General features: G+C 33.8%; 1 protein-coding gene and 1 pseudogene across 1 annotated transcript; one reads left to right on the top strand and one right to left on the bottom strand.

Annotated features, from left to right (window-relative positions):
* Window positions 1-1,002: 1,002 nt before the first annotated feature.
* LOC11442518 (DNA topoisomerase 1 alpha-like) lies at window positions 1,003-10,908 on the bottom strand (annotated as a pseudogene).
* Window positions 10,909-12,673: 1,765 nt separating this feature from the next.
* Window positions 12,674-15,401, top strand: LOC11432143 (la-related protein 1C). The gene is made up of 6 exons (XM_024778497.2): window positions 12,674-12,845; window positions 13,077-13,632; window positions 13,713-13,872; window positions 13,961-14,051; window positions 14,626-14,697; window positions 14,840-15,401. Exons 1-6 carry the CDS (start codon window positions 12,750-12,752, stop codon window positions 15,047-15,049), a joined length of 1,185 nt encoding a protein of 394 aa, XP_024634265.1. The 5' UTR covers window positions 12,674-12,749; the 3' UTR covers window positions 15,050-15,401.
* Window positions 15,402-17,990: the final 2,589 nt, after the last annotated feature.

Raw genomic sequence — 17,990 nt, 5'->3', positions numbered from 1 at the left:
CAAAATCACAGCGACAATTTATACATTTAATTTAGTTATCTTATGTTTGGGTAAATATGAAAAGAGCCAAATCGTAGACAAAACAAGGCTAATCATAGCAATCAGAAGAAAATCAATTTGAATTTCCCTCGGCTGCGTATGCAAGACCATGACCATAAAAGAATATATCTAAGCCAACTTGAATAGGTCAATATTTGCAACTAGATAATAAGCTCCATACTCTTGGGACAAACAACATCCCCAATCACCATCCAACAACACATTTGTAGCAAATTTTTGAAGGCTGGCTAGGTTCTTGTGATATTAACAACTTATTAAGCTTCACCATAGCTCTAACTATATGTTAAAACTTGTACTTAATCCTTTAGATCAAGTTAGATTGTTGCAACTTTCAGTTGCAAGTTTAGTTTGGTAGTTAGCACATTAGCTCTACTTATACTATAGCTTTATGCTATTGTAATTGTTCATTCAGTTGTTGTTATTAATTGAATCTTTTCAATAAACTTTTACTCAATTTCTCACTTCAATATGGCATGATTAACATGAGAGTTTGAGATTATTTCTACTTTTGCGTTCTCTTTCTTGATCGTCTTCTTCATTTTTCACCATGACAATTTAAGACAATTTCTACTTCATCTTCTTACCCGACAGAACTTCCATTCTTGGTGTCATGCCATCAAAATGGCACTCATTGGAAGGAACAAGAAGCAGTTAATATGATCTGCTTGAACATTCAAACCCACCCTTGATGTAAGCAATCACAGATAACAATAACAATACAAGTAAAATAAACAAGAATGAAACTACAAAACTTTGCCTCATTTAACACTGGGTATCACATTAAATGATTAAATCATAATATGAATCATTGAAATAGTAAATTAGATTAGATGAAGACTTTGCAGCATAAATTTCCGCTGGACTTCAAAAATAAAGAAACAAAACTTATTTTTTATGTAGAAGGAAAGAGTTAAAAAAAAAAAAAAAACGTTTTTCCACCGCATAGTTTTTTTTTATGAACCTAAACTAACCCCCTCAAATTGGCACCAGAGAGAATTGAACCTGAGACCTTGAGGAGGAGCACACTCCCAGGTTACAAGCCAATACCACTAGACCAACCCAAGTGGCTTTCCCACCGCATAGTTAGTTGTATTTGTAAGCCTCCATCTTAGAATCTGAAATTAGGATCTACATCCATTGCCCAAGCAAATTTTTGCAGCAGAGTTTTTCCAGTGAAAATCTGATTCAAGCCCCAAGCAATAAGAGTATGTTAGTAATAGCGAATAAGCCAATCAAAATCAAACATTTAGTTCACCATTTTACAGAGATAATTAGATGACTTGTTTTTATTTAGAAGGGTCCATCTAATTTTTCTCTCTTCGTTTTAGTCCCATCAAAACAAAAAAATAATATTATATGGATCAGTTCGAAACAAAAACAATATTTCAGGGACTACAACAAAAAAATGGTTTATAACATAGATCGAAAACATGAGAGAAAGGACTTCAAATGTGTGCATTTGAAAGAGAAAAAAAAAAACACATTTTGTGCCATCCGTAAGTACAATTCTGAAAAAATGTTTAATTGTTTAGAAATGTGGAGGGAACAGTTGCTCCTCAAAAACATGTTAAAGACTATTTAGATCACTGGTCCAATTCTGGCGGGAAGCAACATAGCTTACGGCCTTTAAGCAAAGAGCATACAGACAAGGGAAAGTCCAATAGAATCTCAACTGTTAATTGGTTTTTATCAATTGGAGGAAAATCAATTGTAATCATAACAAGTGAAGAAGTCCAGACCTTTTCAATAGGAACCTCATGCCGCTTGCACCAGGCAACTGATATCCTGGGATCTAGGTAGTTTATCTTGGACGTGCCAAGTGCCACAGTTTTTAGATCTTCTTTCGTATGCATATCACGTTGCATTTTCTCAATTTTTGCGCTGGTTTGAGTTATCTTTTTCTCTATCCTGTAGGTGACATAATTCACAATCACACATTAGTCATTATACTTGATAATTATAATGTGTAAAGATACTAAGGAAGCTGTATATTACGCTTCAGGATTCAAGTTCCTTTTCTTCCCGTCCGAACTCGTTAGAGGTGAATTTTCTTTTCTTGCCCTTTTCAAATCTATTTTCAGCTCCCTCAAAGAAGCCTACAATTAAAAAGCAAGTAAAATCCAAGTATATGTCTACATGCCCTCTAAATTAAAATAAAATAAAATGAGCCAGTGACGAGAAATTCATTTACACCAAGGTTTCCAAACTCTAAATAGTATTATCACCTGAAGTTCAACAATCTTTTCATTTAACTTTGAAATTTGTGCACTGTGATTTTTTGAAACACTGCGTTGATGATTACAAATGATTGCAACCTGTTATGAAAAGACACATCAATGCAACTTAGAAAACCAGGAAAATACACAAGTCTGTGCACGGTATAATGAAGGAATCAAAAATGAATTTCGTGAAACGTACCTGTTTATTTGCATGTTGATAGACATCTTTTTTTTCTGCAACATCTCCATCTTTAGTTTCCTTATTCAACTGTTGTCACAAAAATTATGGAAGATTAAATATGAGTTCTAAAAGTACAAGACAGAATAAAATCAAGAATAAACCTTTAATTTGATCTTATAAAGAATGAGATGTTGCCGCAAGTCTATAAAAACTGGCGTATTCAAATCTATAGGTCATACTGAATTTACAAGACAGGAAATTAAGAGCCTGCCCTCTCCCTAGCCAACCGGTTCCTAATAAAATAATTCAATACCTAATTTAATTAATAAACAAATATTTAGAGTTAAACTTTTTCTGTCCCAACAAGTACAATTGTGTTAATACTAAGAAGTCCTCCGATGATTCGTTCCGGCCAATTTAATTCCCCAAAAATTAAAAGTTTCACTTTATTGGTCCTCTATTTTTTTTTTTTTGTTGCCAAAATTAGTCTCCCAAAAATATAAAACTGTATCAACACAAGATCCATACAGAGAACTAAAAAACATTGGATATGAACATTAACAACACACAAACACAAATAACAAAGTAATTAATTGAGAGTACATAAAAGTATAATAGAAAACAGAATAATCTCTTTTTGGAAGCAGTGTGAATGCCTGGGCATTGATTTTAAATCAATTTTTACCATATCATCCAAAGTGAATGATGCATTGAATGTACGGAAGACTTTTGCTGTCAGGTTGGGCATGAGTTCCTTAAGATGAGCATTTAATTTACTTGTATCCAGCTTGTCAAAAAGATCATCTCCAGGGTGTTTGTCTGATAAGAGAGAAAAGCAGATACTTATTAGCCTCGCATCAGTCTCATACAAAATATATCAAAAAGTAGAAGCAGTTTCCCACCTTTTTGGAACTTCAAAATGGCATTATAAACAGGAAGCTCCACCTCAACTGTATTTTCATACTTGATTGAATCTTTACCAAGAAAATCAAACTGCATTAAACCAAAAATGAAGCATGATCATTATTATCCTAACTATTAGCAGTTAACAATAAAACTAGACAACCAAAACTTAAAGAAAAATCACATGTAAGGTACTGAAATTCCTCCTAAAAAAAGTAGAAAGATATGTAAGCTCAAATACCTTCAATTTGTTGTGGCCCTGTGCAGTCACATTTTCTATTTTTAACGTGCAACAACCAACTGTATCCGCTTCTTCATCATCCTGAAGAAACGTAAATGAGAAACAACTATATTTGATTTGCAAAAGTCGTGTTAATTTTTTGACAATAAAACAATGAAGAGAAATAGGAAAGGTGCATGCTTAGTCCAGTTCTTTCTCAAATTCAAAGAATAATTTAGTTTAGCAACATCCATATTAATTAAGTTAAATTGTCCAAACCTACTTCAGTGGCACATTTTTGACATGGTATAATAATAAACAACAACAAGAAAAGCCTTTTCCACTGGGTGAGGTGAGCTTTAAATACATTATATCAACAAACAGAAACATACTAGCTATAGTAACTGGTTGACAAAACTGCAGAAAGCACAACTACCTTACAGAATTGATTAGACTGACAAACCTACAGAGATTCATAAAGCAATTATTCAACTTTTGAACACCTACATAGCAAATTTGCAAGAATTTTTTTAATAGATATGTGCTATATTTTCCCCCATTTGTGTTCTGAATTCCTTACATTTTGGTCAAACAGCAATTAAACAACTAGACCGTAACATATACAAGCTACTGACAATATGGCATTGTTTTCCTTGTTTGTGCTTAAATTCCTTATGGGTTGAAATTTTATACAATGTAATAAATAAATCTTAGCTACAAAAAACAGTTGATTGTCCGAATAAGCTAAAAACAAAGCTATCATGTCATGATATAGCAGAATTAAATTAACTCCCCACTATCTCACTCATTCAATGTATCAACTGTAATTACAATTGATGAACATGATGTTGTAAAGATTATAATCTTACTGAATAATGACAGTTGTATTTTTATTGGGCTAGCCGCACATTTCCGATGCTTTTGACATACGTCATATCATGAACCATAAATAATTGTCACAAATACACATTATTCCACCTTCCAAGTAGTGTTGGGAGTTCATATTAGTATTGAGATTTGTAGGTTCAAGACTTCATGTACATAGTTAAGCCAAATCTAGACTAGAAAATATCATACATGCGCTTAGGAAGTGGCGAAGTTGTTAATCTCCTTTTAAATGAAAGTTGTATGCCTTCCTGCTTGTCACAGCTCTTTAAAACTACAGCCAGTTTAACTTAAACTAGCAAGTGTTCAGCATACTTTGACTTACAAATTATGTATGCATTCACAATATAATATACTTTAGTGTTGTATATATCTTATCCTCTTTTAGCATATCTTTATGTTATCTGGGGAAGGGGTGATTTGTAGTGAACAAATAAGCAATTACATCTGCAGATATTATATTTGTACCTTCTCATTTCCAGCCCTTAAAGCTAGTTTGTCAATAAAATAAGTAGCAACGGCTATTTGCTGCTTAGTAATATCTTTGCTCGTGAAACCTTCCGTATATGCAGCCCTGATGTTCCCTATATAACTCTGCACACATATGACAAGGTATTCCATAATTAAACAGGTTCTTTTAAATATCATACAAAATATCATGTGAAAATGCAGAATTAATAAAATAAACAAAGTGGAACACACCTTCAACATCCTTGCTTTCTCATACTTTTCTTTGTCGCTCTGCCCTTTCAAGGAACTACTAGGATCCAGAGACACATGTTTGGATTTATTTGGATTGATTGGGTCACGCCACTTGGCTAACCAGATACGTGTATCTTTATGTTTTATTTCTTTCCAGCTTCCAAGGGCATACAAATCAATAATTTCATAAGATAACAATGACTTTCAATTCGTTGTATTAATTTTCTTTCCTGACTTGTTCGCCATGAATTTTTTGAACAATTATACCTTTCACCGGGAATAGGACATTCGGGAATTGGTGTATACTTTCCAATATTAATTGAGACATCACTTGGATGGATGCGTCTTTTCACTTTGCCGATCTAATAACATCAAGCATAAGTCGTTAAGTGCCAAAACTTATCAGATACTCGCAAAAAATCTTAAGATGCATAGATGTATGAAAATTGTTCTCTCTGAAGTCAGTTTACATGTTTTTATTTTCAATAGCAATTATCGTACCAACCTTGGGATGCTCTCCACGTCCAATGAACAATCCTGGAGGTTCAACTCTAAAATTGCCAACCTAAAAGATTTAACGAAAAAATGGTCATAAAAAGAATCCCAGAGAAAAAAATTGAAAATAGCAGTTTCATAAGGATGCTTCAAAAGTAAAAGCTTAGATAGAGAGAGGTAAACAAGAGAAAAGCTATAAAGTAAAAAATCATGCCTACACAACCCCCTTCAAGTTCAATAATGCACAAGAAACTGATCCAACCAAAATAAAAGATAAAAAACAGATTCTTTTAATTTATGAAAAAACAGGATTCAAATAAATCAAGAGTTATTTATCTCACTCTCTAGTCTCACCTTCAAAGAAACTGCCAATTATTTTGTTTTCCTACCTAGGCTTAAAAAAACTTTGGGTTAGCCTGCATTGTACTATGGGATGCTCAGTGGAGTATTTAAGCAGTTTGGTTATAACTAACTTTTAAGGGAGGGTTCCCAAAGTGCTTGGATAATTATCAATCAGTATTAGAGCTAGTGGCCGTCCATTGGTTTATAAAGGGCTGCCTGTGGAGGAGCTGACCGGAAAGGCCGAGTGAGTGCAGCTTCCAGGACGTCGGCTCTCTGGGGCGGTAGTGTACTTAAATGGCTTAATTATTCCCCTTGACCACTAGATTTTAAGGGAGGGTTCCCCAAGTGGTTTGAACATTAGGCTTGTGGTTGTGTTTCACCCCCTATGTGGCAAACAAACAAATCCTTGGCCAAATAAACCCAATCTCACCCAACTTATTGTTTCATTACTTGCCTGATCTCTCTGCCTCCTCCACCCTCTGTTTATGCTACCCAAACTATCTAGAACCCACTTCTTGTTTGCATAGCCATCTCCATTCACACTTCGTAGAGATATGCAGCTTCAAGCTGACTTTGGCTCAGGCCTAACTCAATTCTACCAACAAACTATGACATATGACCTGAAAAAGTGTTTAAAGTGGGAGGCATCCCTCACCATACAAATCAGTTTTGTAGGATTGAGTTAGGCCCAATCCATATTTCTAAGACTCACAGTGCCAATAATTAAGAAAATTGTTGAGTGACTTATTGACTGAACAAGAAATCTCATATTTATAATAAAAGTTAAATGAAAAATAACTCTATTGTGTGCTGTTCGAGCGTATGATAATTGTCGCTCCTCTTGTCTCGATTTATTACTTCACACATCAACCAACGTCAAATATCAACATCAAAAAAGAGCAAGTGAACATCCAACTTAGATAATACCAACACTTAACTCATCGAACAAGCTAATTCAAGATAAGGTAAAGTATATTGACAAAGCTGGACAAATTTTAAGCAAAAAACAGACAACATGTTTTCAAGAAATACAGGGGAGAGTGTTTGGTTGGGCAGAGAAAGAGGGAGAGAAGAATAAACCTTCTCTTTAACACCATCAACAATAGCCCACATGTATTTCTCTTCTTGTTTCATTTTTTGCTCCTTTAGGGCCTTCTTCTCCTGATAAAAATAAGACAAGAGGGTCAACACATAAGCACAATACATGAACAAAAGAAACTGATGATCACATCTCAAGCTAACTAAGAAAAATCCTCACAAAATACATATGCATGCATAAAGATGTAGACAGTATTAAAATCCAAAAGCTTCAAAAGGGAGTATGAGATTTACCACAAACTTTAAAAACTAACTTAGATTCATCTCAACTTCCTTTCGAAAACTGGTAAAAAATCAACACATTTAAGAAATGTATTTTTCATAAGATCAATAAAATTTGTAGTAACATGAATGGTTTGCTGTACTTAATTATTTGGACTATAATTGTCAAAATTGCAAGTCAGATTGCTGCAACGCATAATTCTACATGCTCTACATCTTTCAAAGATCCTGATCCCAACTCAGAACTCGTTTTCTTGGGACCGTGGTAAAGTTTCCAACTTGGACATAAACTTGCTGGCACTGTGTGAGATACATTGATCTCTGCTGATACTTCAAATACAATAACATTCCAGACCAAACCCAAAGGGAAGAAACTTCCAAATTTAACCCTTTGTCTACTCTGGAGGGTTATGGAAATTAACAAAAGAAGAAAAAAAATAACAGCAATGCTCAAGGCTGACACAAACGGAAATGAGAAGAACAGCAACTTTAGTTTTGTGACTGCCAACTGAATGTGTGGACTCTGGTGCTGCGACTTCAGTGCTGAGACATGGGAGGACAGGTTCTCTCAGAGATTCCCACTGTCTCATTCTGGGTAGCCTTTTTCGGAACCCTCTATTTCTATTACTTAAAGGAAAGATTGATTCCAGTACTTTAAGAATAAACACATGCAAGCTTATGGATTATATAACACTCTCCTTTTCAATTGTTTTTGTCATTTACTTCGAATCACCACCTTCAAATTTCTCATAGACTTAAAAATGGTATATAATTTTAATTCAGTTTTAATAATATTATAGTTAATGTTAGGTGTTATGACGTATTTTGTCTGTCACAAGTTTTACATGCCTAAATATCCTGTCCAATCCAATGTAGAATCTACAAGTTTGAAAACCGTGATTTGAAGAGTAAAGATTATTAAAGAACTAAACCAGCTAGATGGAAAGTTTATTTTCAAAAAAACAAATCTCCGGATGTAATATTGGAAGCACACAATATTTTATGAAAAAAACAAATGATGCTTTGAGATATTAATTTTGATTCTATCATTTTCAAATGAAAATATATGAAACAACTTACCTCTGAACTCATTTGTTTCTTCTTATCCTTTTCAACCTGGCACCAATCATAAATCGGTGTAAAGTCACAATCTTTTAAATTCTGAATTACGTGATTTTCTCCTAGCAATTTCCGCCAGTCATTCCAAAAATTATCCTTGAATATTTCATTTTGCATGTATTTTGCATCGACGACTGCAAACATTGTGGCAACCTGCATGTATATTCCAAGTTCATAATATTATCAGAAACTCTACTTTTTAATATGAGAACTCTCACATAAAAGTACTTGACTCAAACGCACAAAGCCGACTTGTAAGGTAAGAAATATACATCACTTATAAACTCAATTTCAAGCTCTATCGCATTCAATGTGAGACCCTCAACACCTCTCTCACACCCATATGATTGAACATAATGAGATGAACCAATAGCCCGATAACGGGTTCCAACCAGGATCTATAATAGGGTCTGTTGCTACTTAGGATTTGGAGAGAGCCTAACTCAACTGCACAAATTATAAGCTTGTAAAATGAGGAATATCTTCCACTTATAGACACATTTTGCAAACCACGTCAATCCAATGTGAAATTCTCAACAAATACAAAACAAAAAAAGCAAGAGCAAACAGTTACCCAAAACCATGAAAACATTATTCATAAGCAAAATCCTACCTCCTCTTGTTCTGGGGTCAAAGTTACTGGCTTCGCTTTATAGAGAACCTTTACCCCATGAGGCTTGTAAGGAGGTGGGAAGATGACACCATTGTGAACCAAAGTAGTCCATTTTTTTTGCCCATCACCGGAGCTTGATTGAAGTTTAGTAGATTTGACATGTTTTGATTTATTGCCTGATTTTTTTAACTTCGACTTTTTCTTAAAAGATGGAGCAGCTCCCTTATTGACTTTAGTGACATTTGTCAACTTCTTCAAGGAAGATGATTTATTGACCAATTTGTTCCTTCTTCGGGAAATAGGAATATCATCATCCTCCTCTTCCTCCTCAGCCTTCGCATCTTTCATCGTTGTTTGTTTAGCATTAATTGATGAAGCTGGATCTGAGAGTTTTGACTTCTTACCTGAAGAATGTAATGAGTCAATTTTATCTAGTGGTCTCTTAACAGACAACATAGATGTCATTTCCTGTTTATTAGAATCATCAAAGTTACAACTATATTTTCCCAGATTAGTATTCTTTGGAAACCTTGCTGATAAAGGAATATCATCATCATCAGAGTCTTCGTATGATTTCTTGAGAACATCAGGAGTTGCTTTCTTAACATTGCCATTGTTCATCTTCATCTTAATAGCACTCAATGGTATACTATCCTCCTCTTCAGAATCTTCACATCTGTCTTCTTTAAGATGTTTTGTAGAATTATTTTCCTCATTCACATTAATGAGATCTTTATTTCTCTGAGTTTTGAGATTTGATGTTGATGCTTTTGTATTGCCAACAGAAGATTCCACGGCAGACGCCTTAGCGGATGGGACAACCTTACCATTTTGTGAGCTAGAAGTTTGGCCATTTGAAGAAGACACATCAGAGGTGTTTTTATATGACAGTTCATCATGACTATGAGAAGTTGACTTCCTCATTTCTGAATACAATTGATTACTCTTCGACGCTGAGCTACTTTTAAAAGTTACTGATCCATCTGAAGCCTCCACAGCCATTTATTTGTCAACTATGGAGGGAAAAGCAAGAAGTTATTAGTTATAGGAAATTAATTACTAGGCTAAATTCGCATAGCAAGCTTAAATGACAACAATGAGAAATTACATAACAGAGACATTGAAGGTATGTATGTATGCAGCAATAGTATACACCAGTATTCGTCAATTGAAAAATAGGCAAAATGCTTTCTTGGTCACAAGCGTTTGAACACTCTATTTGGGCACACATACACACACTTTATGTTGGGATTCTGGCTATAAGAAAGTGTTGTGTCTCTCAGACTCAACATGATGAAATTGAAATGTATTGGGTTGGGCCTGACTGTGGGTGTGTATTTCATCACAAAAAATTGGGATCTTATTGGGTTTGAATGTGTTTCACAAATGTGGATGGTTAATTTGCAACACACTTTGCGTGAGGATAATGCTACAGCTGACTTTATAGTAACAATCACATAAGTATTTTCATTCACATTGTTGTTTATAATTATGCATTGAACATACGGAAACAGAACCATAGTTAACTTAACACCAACTTATTCATATTCATATAAAAATATGAAGGAAGATGGAAAGAATGGGAGAACCTCTGTTTTAGGAGTGAAGAATGAAGATGGAAACGGAGGATGATTCTTCGTCAGAGGTTCAAACCGGAACTTGAAGGAGAGAGGAATGCTCTGTTTTCTGTTTTTCCCTCTTCAGCGGTAACCCTAAACAGAGATTGATATGGTCGGAATGCGAGGGAGATGGCCGGAATTGGTGTCGTCGATGGACAGAATCGTCGACGTTTAGAGAAAGCAGAGTGCTGGAAACGCATCAATGAGAAGAAAAGGGTTGGGGTAACCTGTAAAAGAGAACATGTGAATCGCACGTGACTCTCTTAGCTATGTTTTAATCTCAATCTTTTTTTTTTTTTTTTTCTTTCCAAAATTAACAATATTCATGCATTCAAATTGATAGAGTACATCGATACAATACAAATCTAAATTCGCTAAAAACAAAAATGATGAATATGTGAACAAACTAACAACATCCATGTTAATAGCATAAAACGGCAAAGTACATATGCTTACCAACATGATTAATATGACTATATTTATGTCTCCGGAATACTCATGTCTCTGGATCTGCAACGTTGACGACGCCAAAGTCATTGTCATTGATCGGATTTGCACTTGCTCAAAGCTAATCTTTCAACCTGAATCAAATAAACAGCGCACTAAGACGGGAAATCAAAAACACATCGCACAAAGACGGGAAATCAAAACAAACAAAGTCGTTCAGAGACGATGAAATCACAAAAACAAACGAAAGAAAGCAGAAAATCACTTATTGAATTAGAATAGAAGGAAAAACAATTCGGATGGGTGATTTTTGGGTCAAAATTGACCTTAAATCACTCATTTAAAAAGAAGAAGAAGAAAAGGGGTGACGACTAGGGTTTGAGAATTAGAAGAGAGAGATGGGGGAAGGAAGAGATATGGTCTCTTATATTTTAATCTAATCATTATTATTTATTTTATTTAATTTTTTTCATTTCTTTTCAACTAGCCTAGTGCTTGGAGCTCACACATTTTTAATGCGAAGGAGTGGGGAATCCGAGTTACCAACTTTTGATGGTGGTTAAAGTTTGGATTTCAAACCTTGCATATTATATTAATTATGCATTATCACTTTCAACTGAGTTAAGTTCACGAGAACGAGCTAACATTTCATTTTTTTTTTGAAGGACTATTTATTTCATTTATTCTCACATGTGTGTGAATTATTTTAATTAAATAAGTACATGCTCCTTATAAATATTTTAAATTTTAAGTTTCTATCAAAAATAATTCTAACTTTTAAGTCAATTTATCTGTATCTTTCAAAATTTTGCTCTTTAAATCAATTTATATGTATCCTTCAAAATTTTGGATTTTTTCGCATTTATTTTTAGAATATTAAAGGAATTTGTCAAAAAAAAATTAACGAATTAAATATGAACTTTTATGTTTTAGACGCATATTTAATTTATGTTTTTTTTAAGATTATTATAATATTTTAAACATTCATGTAAATTCACTCTAAAATATAAACGGTACACATGCTCTAACCTAAAAGAAGAGACAAAAAAATATTGGCGAATTTATTTTTAAGACTAAAAGTAGGAAAAAAAATTAGGGACTAAAATATAAAGTTGATTTTCTTTTTTACCAAAAAGTTAGAAAATTTACAGAATCATAAAACATTTAACTCTATATTTTCCTAATTTTCTTCTTTGTACCCGCTTTTTTATTTGTGTTTACCCTAACTCAATGGGCCAACTACTAATAATTCAAAGCCCATATATGTCAAGATAATTTGAATTCTCCTCTTCACCCTACACATTTCGCTCGCGCCTGCACTTTTTTCAAATTTGACCTGCGTGAGTTAAGTTACGCAGCGAGACTTAACTCACGCACCTCATAAGCTCTGCGTGACTTAAGTCTCCGTGGGCAATGGTTACTACCACCGCACCTGATTCTTCCTCTAATTTCCCGCCAAAAAACCTTACTTCTCCGTGGGCTCAGGTTGTTCGCGGTGCTGACTCCTCCTCCTCCTCCGAACCACTCAATAATCATCCGCCACAATGTGGTTAACGCTAACCCTAAAAAACCCGCTTGGAAGAACACATCCAATGGCCTCGTTGTTGCTGAGGTCAATCCTGTAATGGGTGCTGTCTCTTGGCCTGCTTTGTCTGCTAAGCCTTCTGCTAAACTGACATCTGATTCCATCTCTGCCGTCGGATCAATCTCCATTTCTCAGGTTAGGATCAACCTCCTAATTATATTACTTTTTGTTCATTTAGTTTTTAGAAAAAATGTATTCATTTATTTTCATTTTGACTGAAAGAATAATAATTGATTTTTGATTATCTTGAAAAAATGGTGGTAAATATGACATTAGAACTAATTTATGGAATAACTATGAGAGGTGTTCAGAGGTTCATCAATCTCTTTATTTTCGAATTATATGTTTTCGCTGTTATTTTTGTAGGGGCCTGTTATATCAAACTCACCTCAGAAACAAGCCACTGCCACTGCCACTGCTGCTAATGCAAGACATACTCCTCCAATGAATCATAGTCATAGTGTGTCTAATAGACAACAAAAACCGATGGAGCGCGGAGGAGTTAACAACAATGAGCCTGGTCCTTTGTCGAACAATTTATCTAACCCTCCTCAAGCCAATCATCAACCATCGGTTTCCCCACCATTTCCGGTGCTTCAGATCCCTCCTAATACTTTCTTGGTTGACGGGGTTCAGTCGTACAAGAACAATAATGGTTGGGGTCCAAGATCACCAGCTGGGGGTTATGGGCTGCCTGTAGATGAGCACAGTCACAGGGGTAATTATGGGCACCGTCCACGTAACAATTATGGCACTAGGCGCAATCAAGATCCAGGAAATACAATGAACACTAGAGATGCTCATCCACCCCAACATAGGATGCACTCGGAGGGATTTCTGAGGCCTACACTACCCAATTCTGCTTATTTAGGGTCTCAGCCTATGCCTATGAGACCGTTTCTAAACCCTGCAGGGTTTCATGGTCAGTTTATCAATTTGTTTGTTCAATTTTATTTCCACCACAAGACACAACTAATGCTTTGTCTTTTGCTTTCTTTTTAGAATTCTATTATTATCCTACACTACAATTTGAACCTTTTGGAGGTATGCCATTCTTAACCCATCCACCTCCTCCGGCGATGTTCTTTCCAGTTGCAGAAGAAACTCCTCCCACTACTCCCCCGACCAATATAATACTCAAACAAATTGATTATTACTTTAGGTGATTTCTTACTTCACTTACTTGATCTGTCTAGAAATAATACTGTTTGAGTTGAATTTCTATTCATTACTTATTTCTTTTTTGATAGTGATGTTAATTTGACGAATGACGAATTTCTGAAATCGAACATGGACGAACATGGTTGGGTTCCAGTTTCTTTGATTGCAAACTTCCCGCGGGTAAGTTAAACACGGTTGTTTGGTGAGCTTTCGATATATCATACATGTATACTATGTCGGAATTGATATTTTATAGCTAGAGTTTATTTATATTGTTGATATCTGATAACCTTTTGATTTCACGATTGCGTAATTTTAGGTCTTCACTAGCCATTTGCTTTTGGTAGATTTTTTTTAAATATGTATCGTTACCTATGTAGAATCTTCACTAGCCATTTGCTTTTGGTAGTTTTTTTTTTTTTTTAATATGTATCGTTACCTATGAAGAAGAATTTCATTTTTAGTTAACCATAGAGCAACTTACTTGAGAATTGAGATGCTGTTATGTTGAAATACTATTACATAACAAAAGGAGTTAAGAAAAAAACAAAATAAAAACTGGATTTTGTTAAAAAAATATGAAACATCTGCACAAAGTAATTGAGCTTTTAACTGTTTAATCTATATGTCGTGAATTGATCATTGACCATTGTACTACCAAGTGCAAATAGGTTTTCAAGCACCGTTAGTGTTCAAATTTTAACTATTAAGTATTGTAGTGTTGTTTTTTCTCTCATATTTTTATTTCTTACAGGTTAAAAATTTGACAAACAATATCGAGTTGATACTTGATTCATTGAGAAATTCGTCGGTTGTGGAAGTAAATGTAAGTTGTTATTGTTCTATTGTATTTTCTATTTGTGGTGGAAGTATAGTTTTGAAGTACATTTCAATAGCACATTTTCAAATGTTACAATTTTTATTTCAAGTTTTTTATTGGTTTTCTATTATTCTGAAATTTGCTACAGGGTGACAAACTGAGGAAGCGCAAAGAGTGGGCAAGGTTTTTGTCCCCTGTTTACCAACAAGTTGGATCTAGTTCAATATCCTCGGTTGGATCAACTTGCAAGAACATAATTGCTGATTTTGATAAGATCACACTGGATGAAGCTACTGTGCTTAAAAATTCCAAAACTACCACTAATGGGGACTCTGCAGGAGAGTCGTCGTCCTATTAGTCCTGGCTCTCTATATAGTTAGGGGCAGCAATTAAAACTCAATACATTTACCTCAACCAACGATATCTAACCCATTATAGTATTTTACTGTGTTAGTCTTAATTTTAAAAGGAGGTTTGAACGTTCAATTCTTTCATGACCACCTGGATCGATTTTGGTAGTAGTTGAGTCAAGTCAAGTAGTTTAACAAATAAGAATTTCAAGGAATTATGTTGGTCTTAGACAAAAAGAAACTGATTAGAAATAGAAAGGAAAAATTTAGAATTTTGACGGATGCAGATCTTTTTGGTTTTGTATAGCTTGTAATTAAAATATTTTACCAATTGAAATGACTTTGATAAATTGAGCTTGAGATTATTTATTGAGTTATTTGTTGAATTTCATTTGCATTGGTTGATCTGTTGACCTTACCTTTCATTTCTATACTACACTGTTATCAAAGTTGTTCTTGACAGGAGACTTATTCCACAAGACACCAATGTTGTCTATAAACATGTTTGGCAGAGTGTTCTTTAGACACTTTTTTGGCCAGTTTTATTATAATTGTTGGAGGGAGAATTCATGTTACAAGGAAGTCCATTTTGTTTACCGTGTGTAGTCAAGTTACTCAAGGATCACAACAACATTTGGATATAAGGCATGGAGTTGTGATGATGGTTAAGATCGAATTGAAATGGATGTGGTAAGTTCAGACCATTTAGCTGAATTAACCACTAATAAGAACATGTTATGTTTTTTATTTTGTGCTCATAGGTGCTATGTCTGTCTTAGGCAAGGAAAGTTCCTGGCTTAAACTTCAAAGCACACGTCACAAGTTTGTTTGTCATGAGATTATCCATTAATGTTGTGGTGTAATGCTCTTAGTAATGCATATGATTAGTATTTCATGTTATGTTTTTTTTTTTGAAAGAAATATTTCATGTTATGTTGATTACCCACTTAGCCACTTTCTCGCATGATATTTAATGTTCCTATAATCACTTGTGGGATTGCCAAAACATATTTAAGTTTCAAGTAAATTTGCAGTAAAAAACACTACTTCTGTAATGGGTGGCATTGATATCTAACCCATTACCTCAACCAACGTTATTTAACCCATTATATTTATCTTTGGTTCGAATTAATATGAAATTATTTTCCCACGATCATTTAATATTTTTGCCCTTGGTTAATGATATTAGGTTATATTCAAATAATCTATGCCGATTGAATATCTTTTGGTCAACGTAATTTTAAAAAAAGAATAGCTTATTCTTCGGTATCTCATGAGTTTCATAATTCTAGGAATTGGTTTTATAAATGATATTGGGCTCAACGGGGCCGTTTTACAAATAATATCTCTTATTGGCACTACCCTTTTTTTTCTTGGTAGGAACTAATTATGATAAACTACGTCTTCTTTATCTTGACGAAATGGGCGCAATGACTATTCCAATGCCAAAAATATTCACAATTTTCATTATCTTATTGATGATTTCTCTTGCATTGTCGGGCATGAGTGATTTTGTTGCCGAATTGATAGTTTTTTTTGGAGTAGTTACTAGTCAAAAATATTTTTTCATGATGAAAATGCTATCATAACTAGTTTTAGTAGGTTTTTTAGTCCCTGCAAAAAAAAAATTACTTCTAATTTTAGTCCCTTCTAAAACAGAGTTTGTTAATTGTTTTTGAACGATTTTTTTGAGAAAAGTTTAGAACACTATGAAAGGTTCAATTACTAAAATTTAGAATTTTTTAAAACATGAAACAAATTAAATATGAATTTTTGAAAACGATAAAAGTTAAAGATAGAAGTAATAAAATCTGGACATATAAATCAAATTTTGCGATAAATTTTTGCGGAGGAACTTTTAGTAATGTTCTTAACACGTCGACAAAAAATTGTTAAAAAACTTAAGAGTTTAAGCATAAATTAAACAAATTTGAATTGAGCAGAGACTAATACTGAGTGCATAATATTTTTGTAAGGACTAAAACAACTATTAAAATTAAGTAAGGACTAAACTTATAATGTCTCAATTTTATAGGGACTAAAAACATATTTAATCCAACAAAAAAAAGTTAGATGTGACATCCACGTGTGCTTCACCGTTTGCTCAATCAACAACAATTAACAACGATGACCTATTTTCCTAACGGGAAAAAACCTTGGGATAAAAAATTTAATAAAATATAAGTAGGAACTAATGTTAGAAACACGCCTACCTAAAACATAATTAACTAAGAAAAATGTGAAGGAGCTGGACATCCGATCATTATCGAAATATGTCTTTGTGTATGTTATTTTTTGAAAAATATTATAATGTGTTAAGTTGTTGAAATCATTCCCTCAAAAAGTAAAAGATGTTTTTGTTGACGGAGAAAAATGATTTTGAAATCATGTTCTTTTTTAGTAAAAATATCTACGTTTTAGTTCTTCCGTCAAAAAAAAATAAACCTACGTTTTAATCCTATAAAATTACCCATTCTTGTTTTAGATCCTTATATATATATATGGAAAATGCTAACCGGTCTTCTTCCTCCCTCATAGTTCTTAAGAAACAAGGATTTGAATATGAATTAATTAATTCATTAGTAAGTTCTGTTTTATTTCGATAAATTTCAGATCTTTGTTTTTAAGCTGCAAAAATTATGAATTACAGTGTCTGCCACACCCCCAACCATCTCACCTCACCTCTCCATCCAGAATTTTGTACAATCATTTAATTTGATAATTCTGTTATTCAAAGTTAAGAAGAAGAAAATTATTGGAATCTAAAAACAATGGAAAGTCGCTAGATTTTTACCAAGTCCGAATTCTTTGTGGAAATCCAAGGGCTTAAAATAGAGAACCTGTAGACATTGAATTGAAATCCATAGGCAATTTCATTCATGACTATTGATAATCTTTGAGAACATACATGGAAGGATTGAGGAAAAGACTTTAACAATGTATTTCATT

This window comes from Medicago truncatula, chromosome 3 (assembly GCF_003473485.1).
Source record: "Medicago truncatula cultivar Jemalong A17 chromosome 3, MtrunA17r5.0-ANR, whole genome shotgun sequence".
Taxonomy (NCBI): domain Eukaryota; kingdom Viridiplantae; phylum Streptophyta; class Magnoliopsida; order Fabales; family Fabaceae; genus Medicago; species Medicago truncatula.
This window is presented reverse-complemented; position numbering and strand designations above follow the sequence as displayed.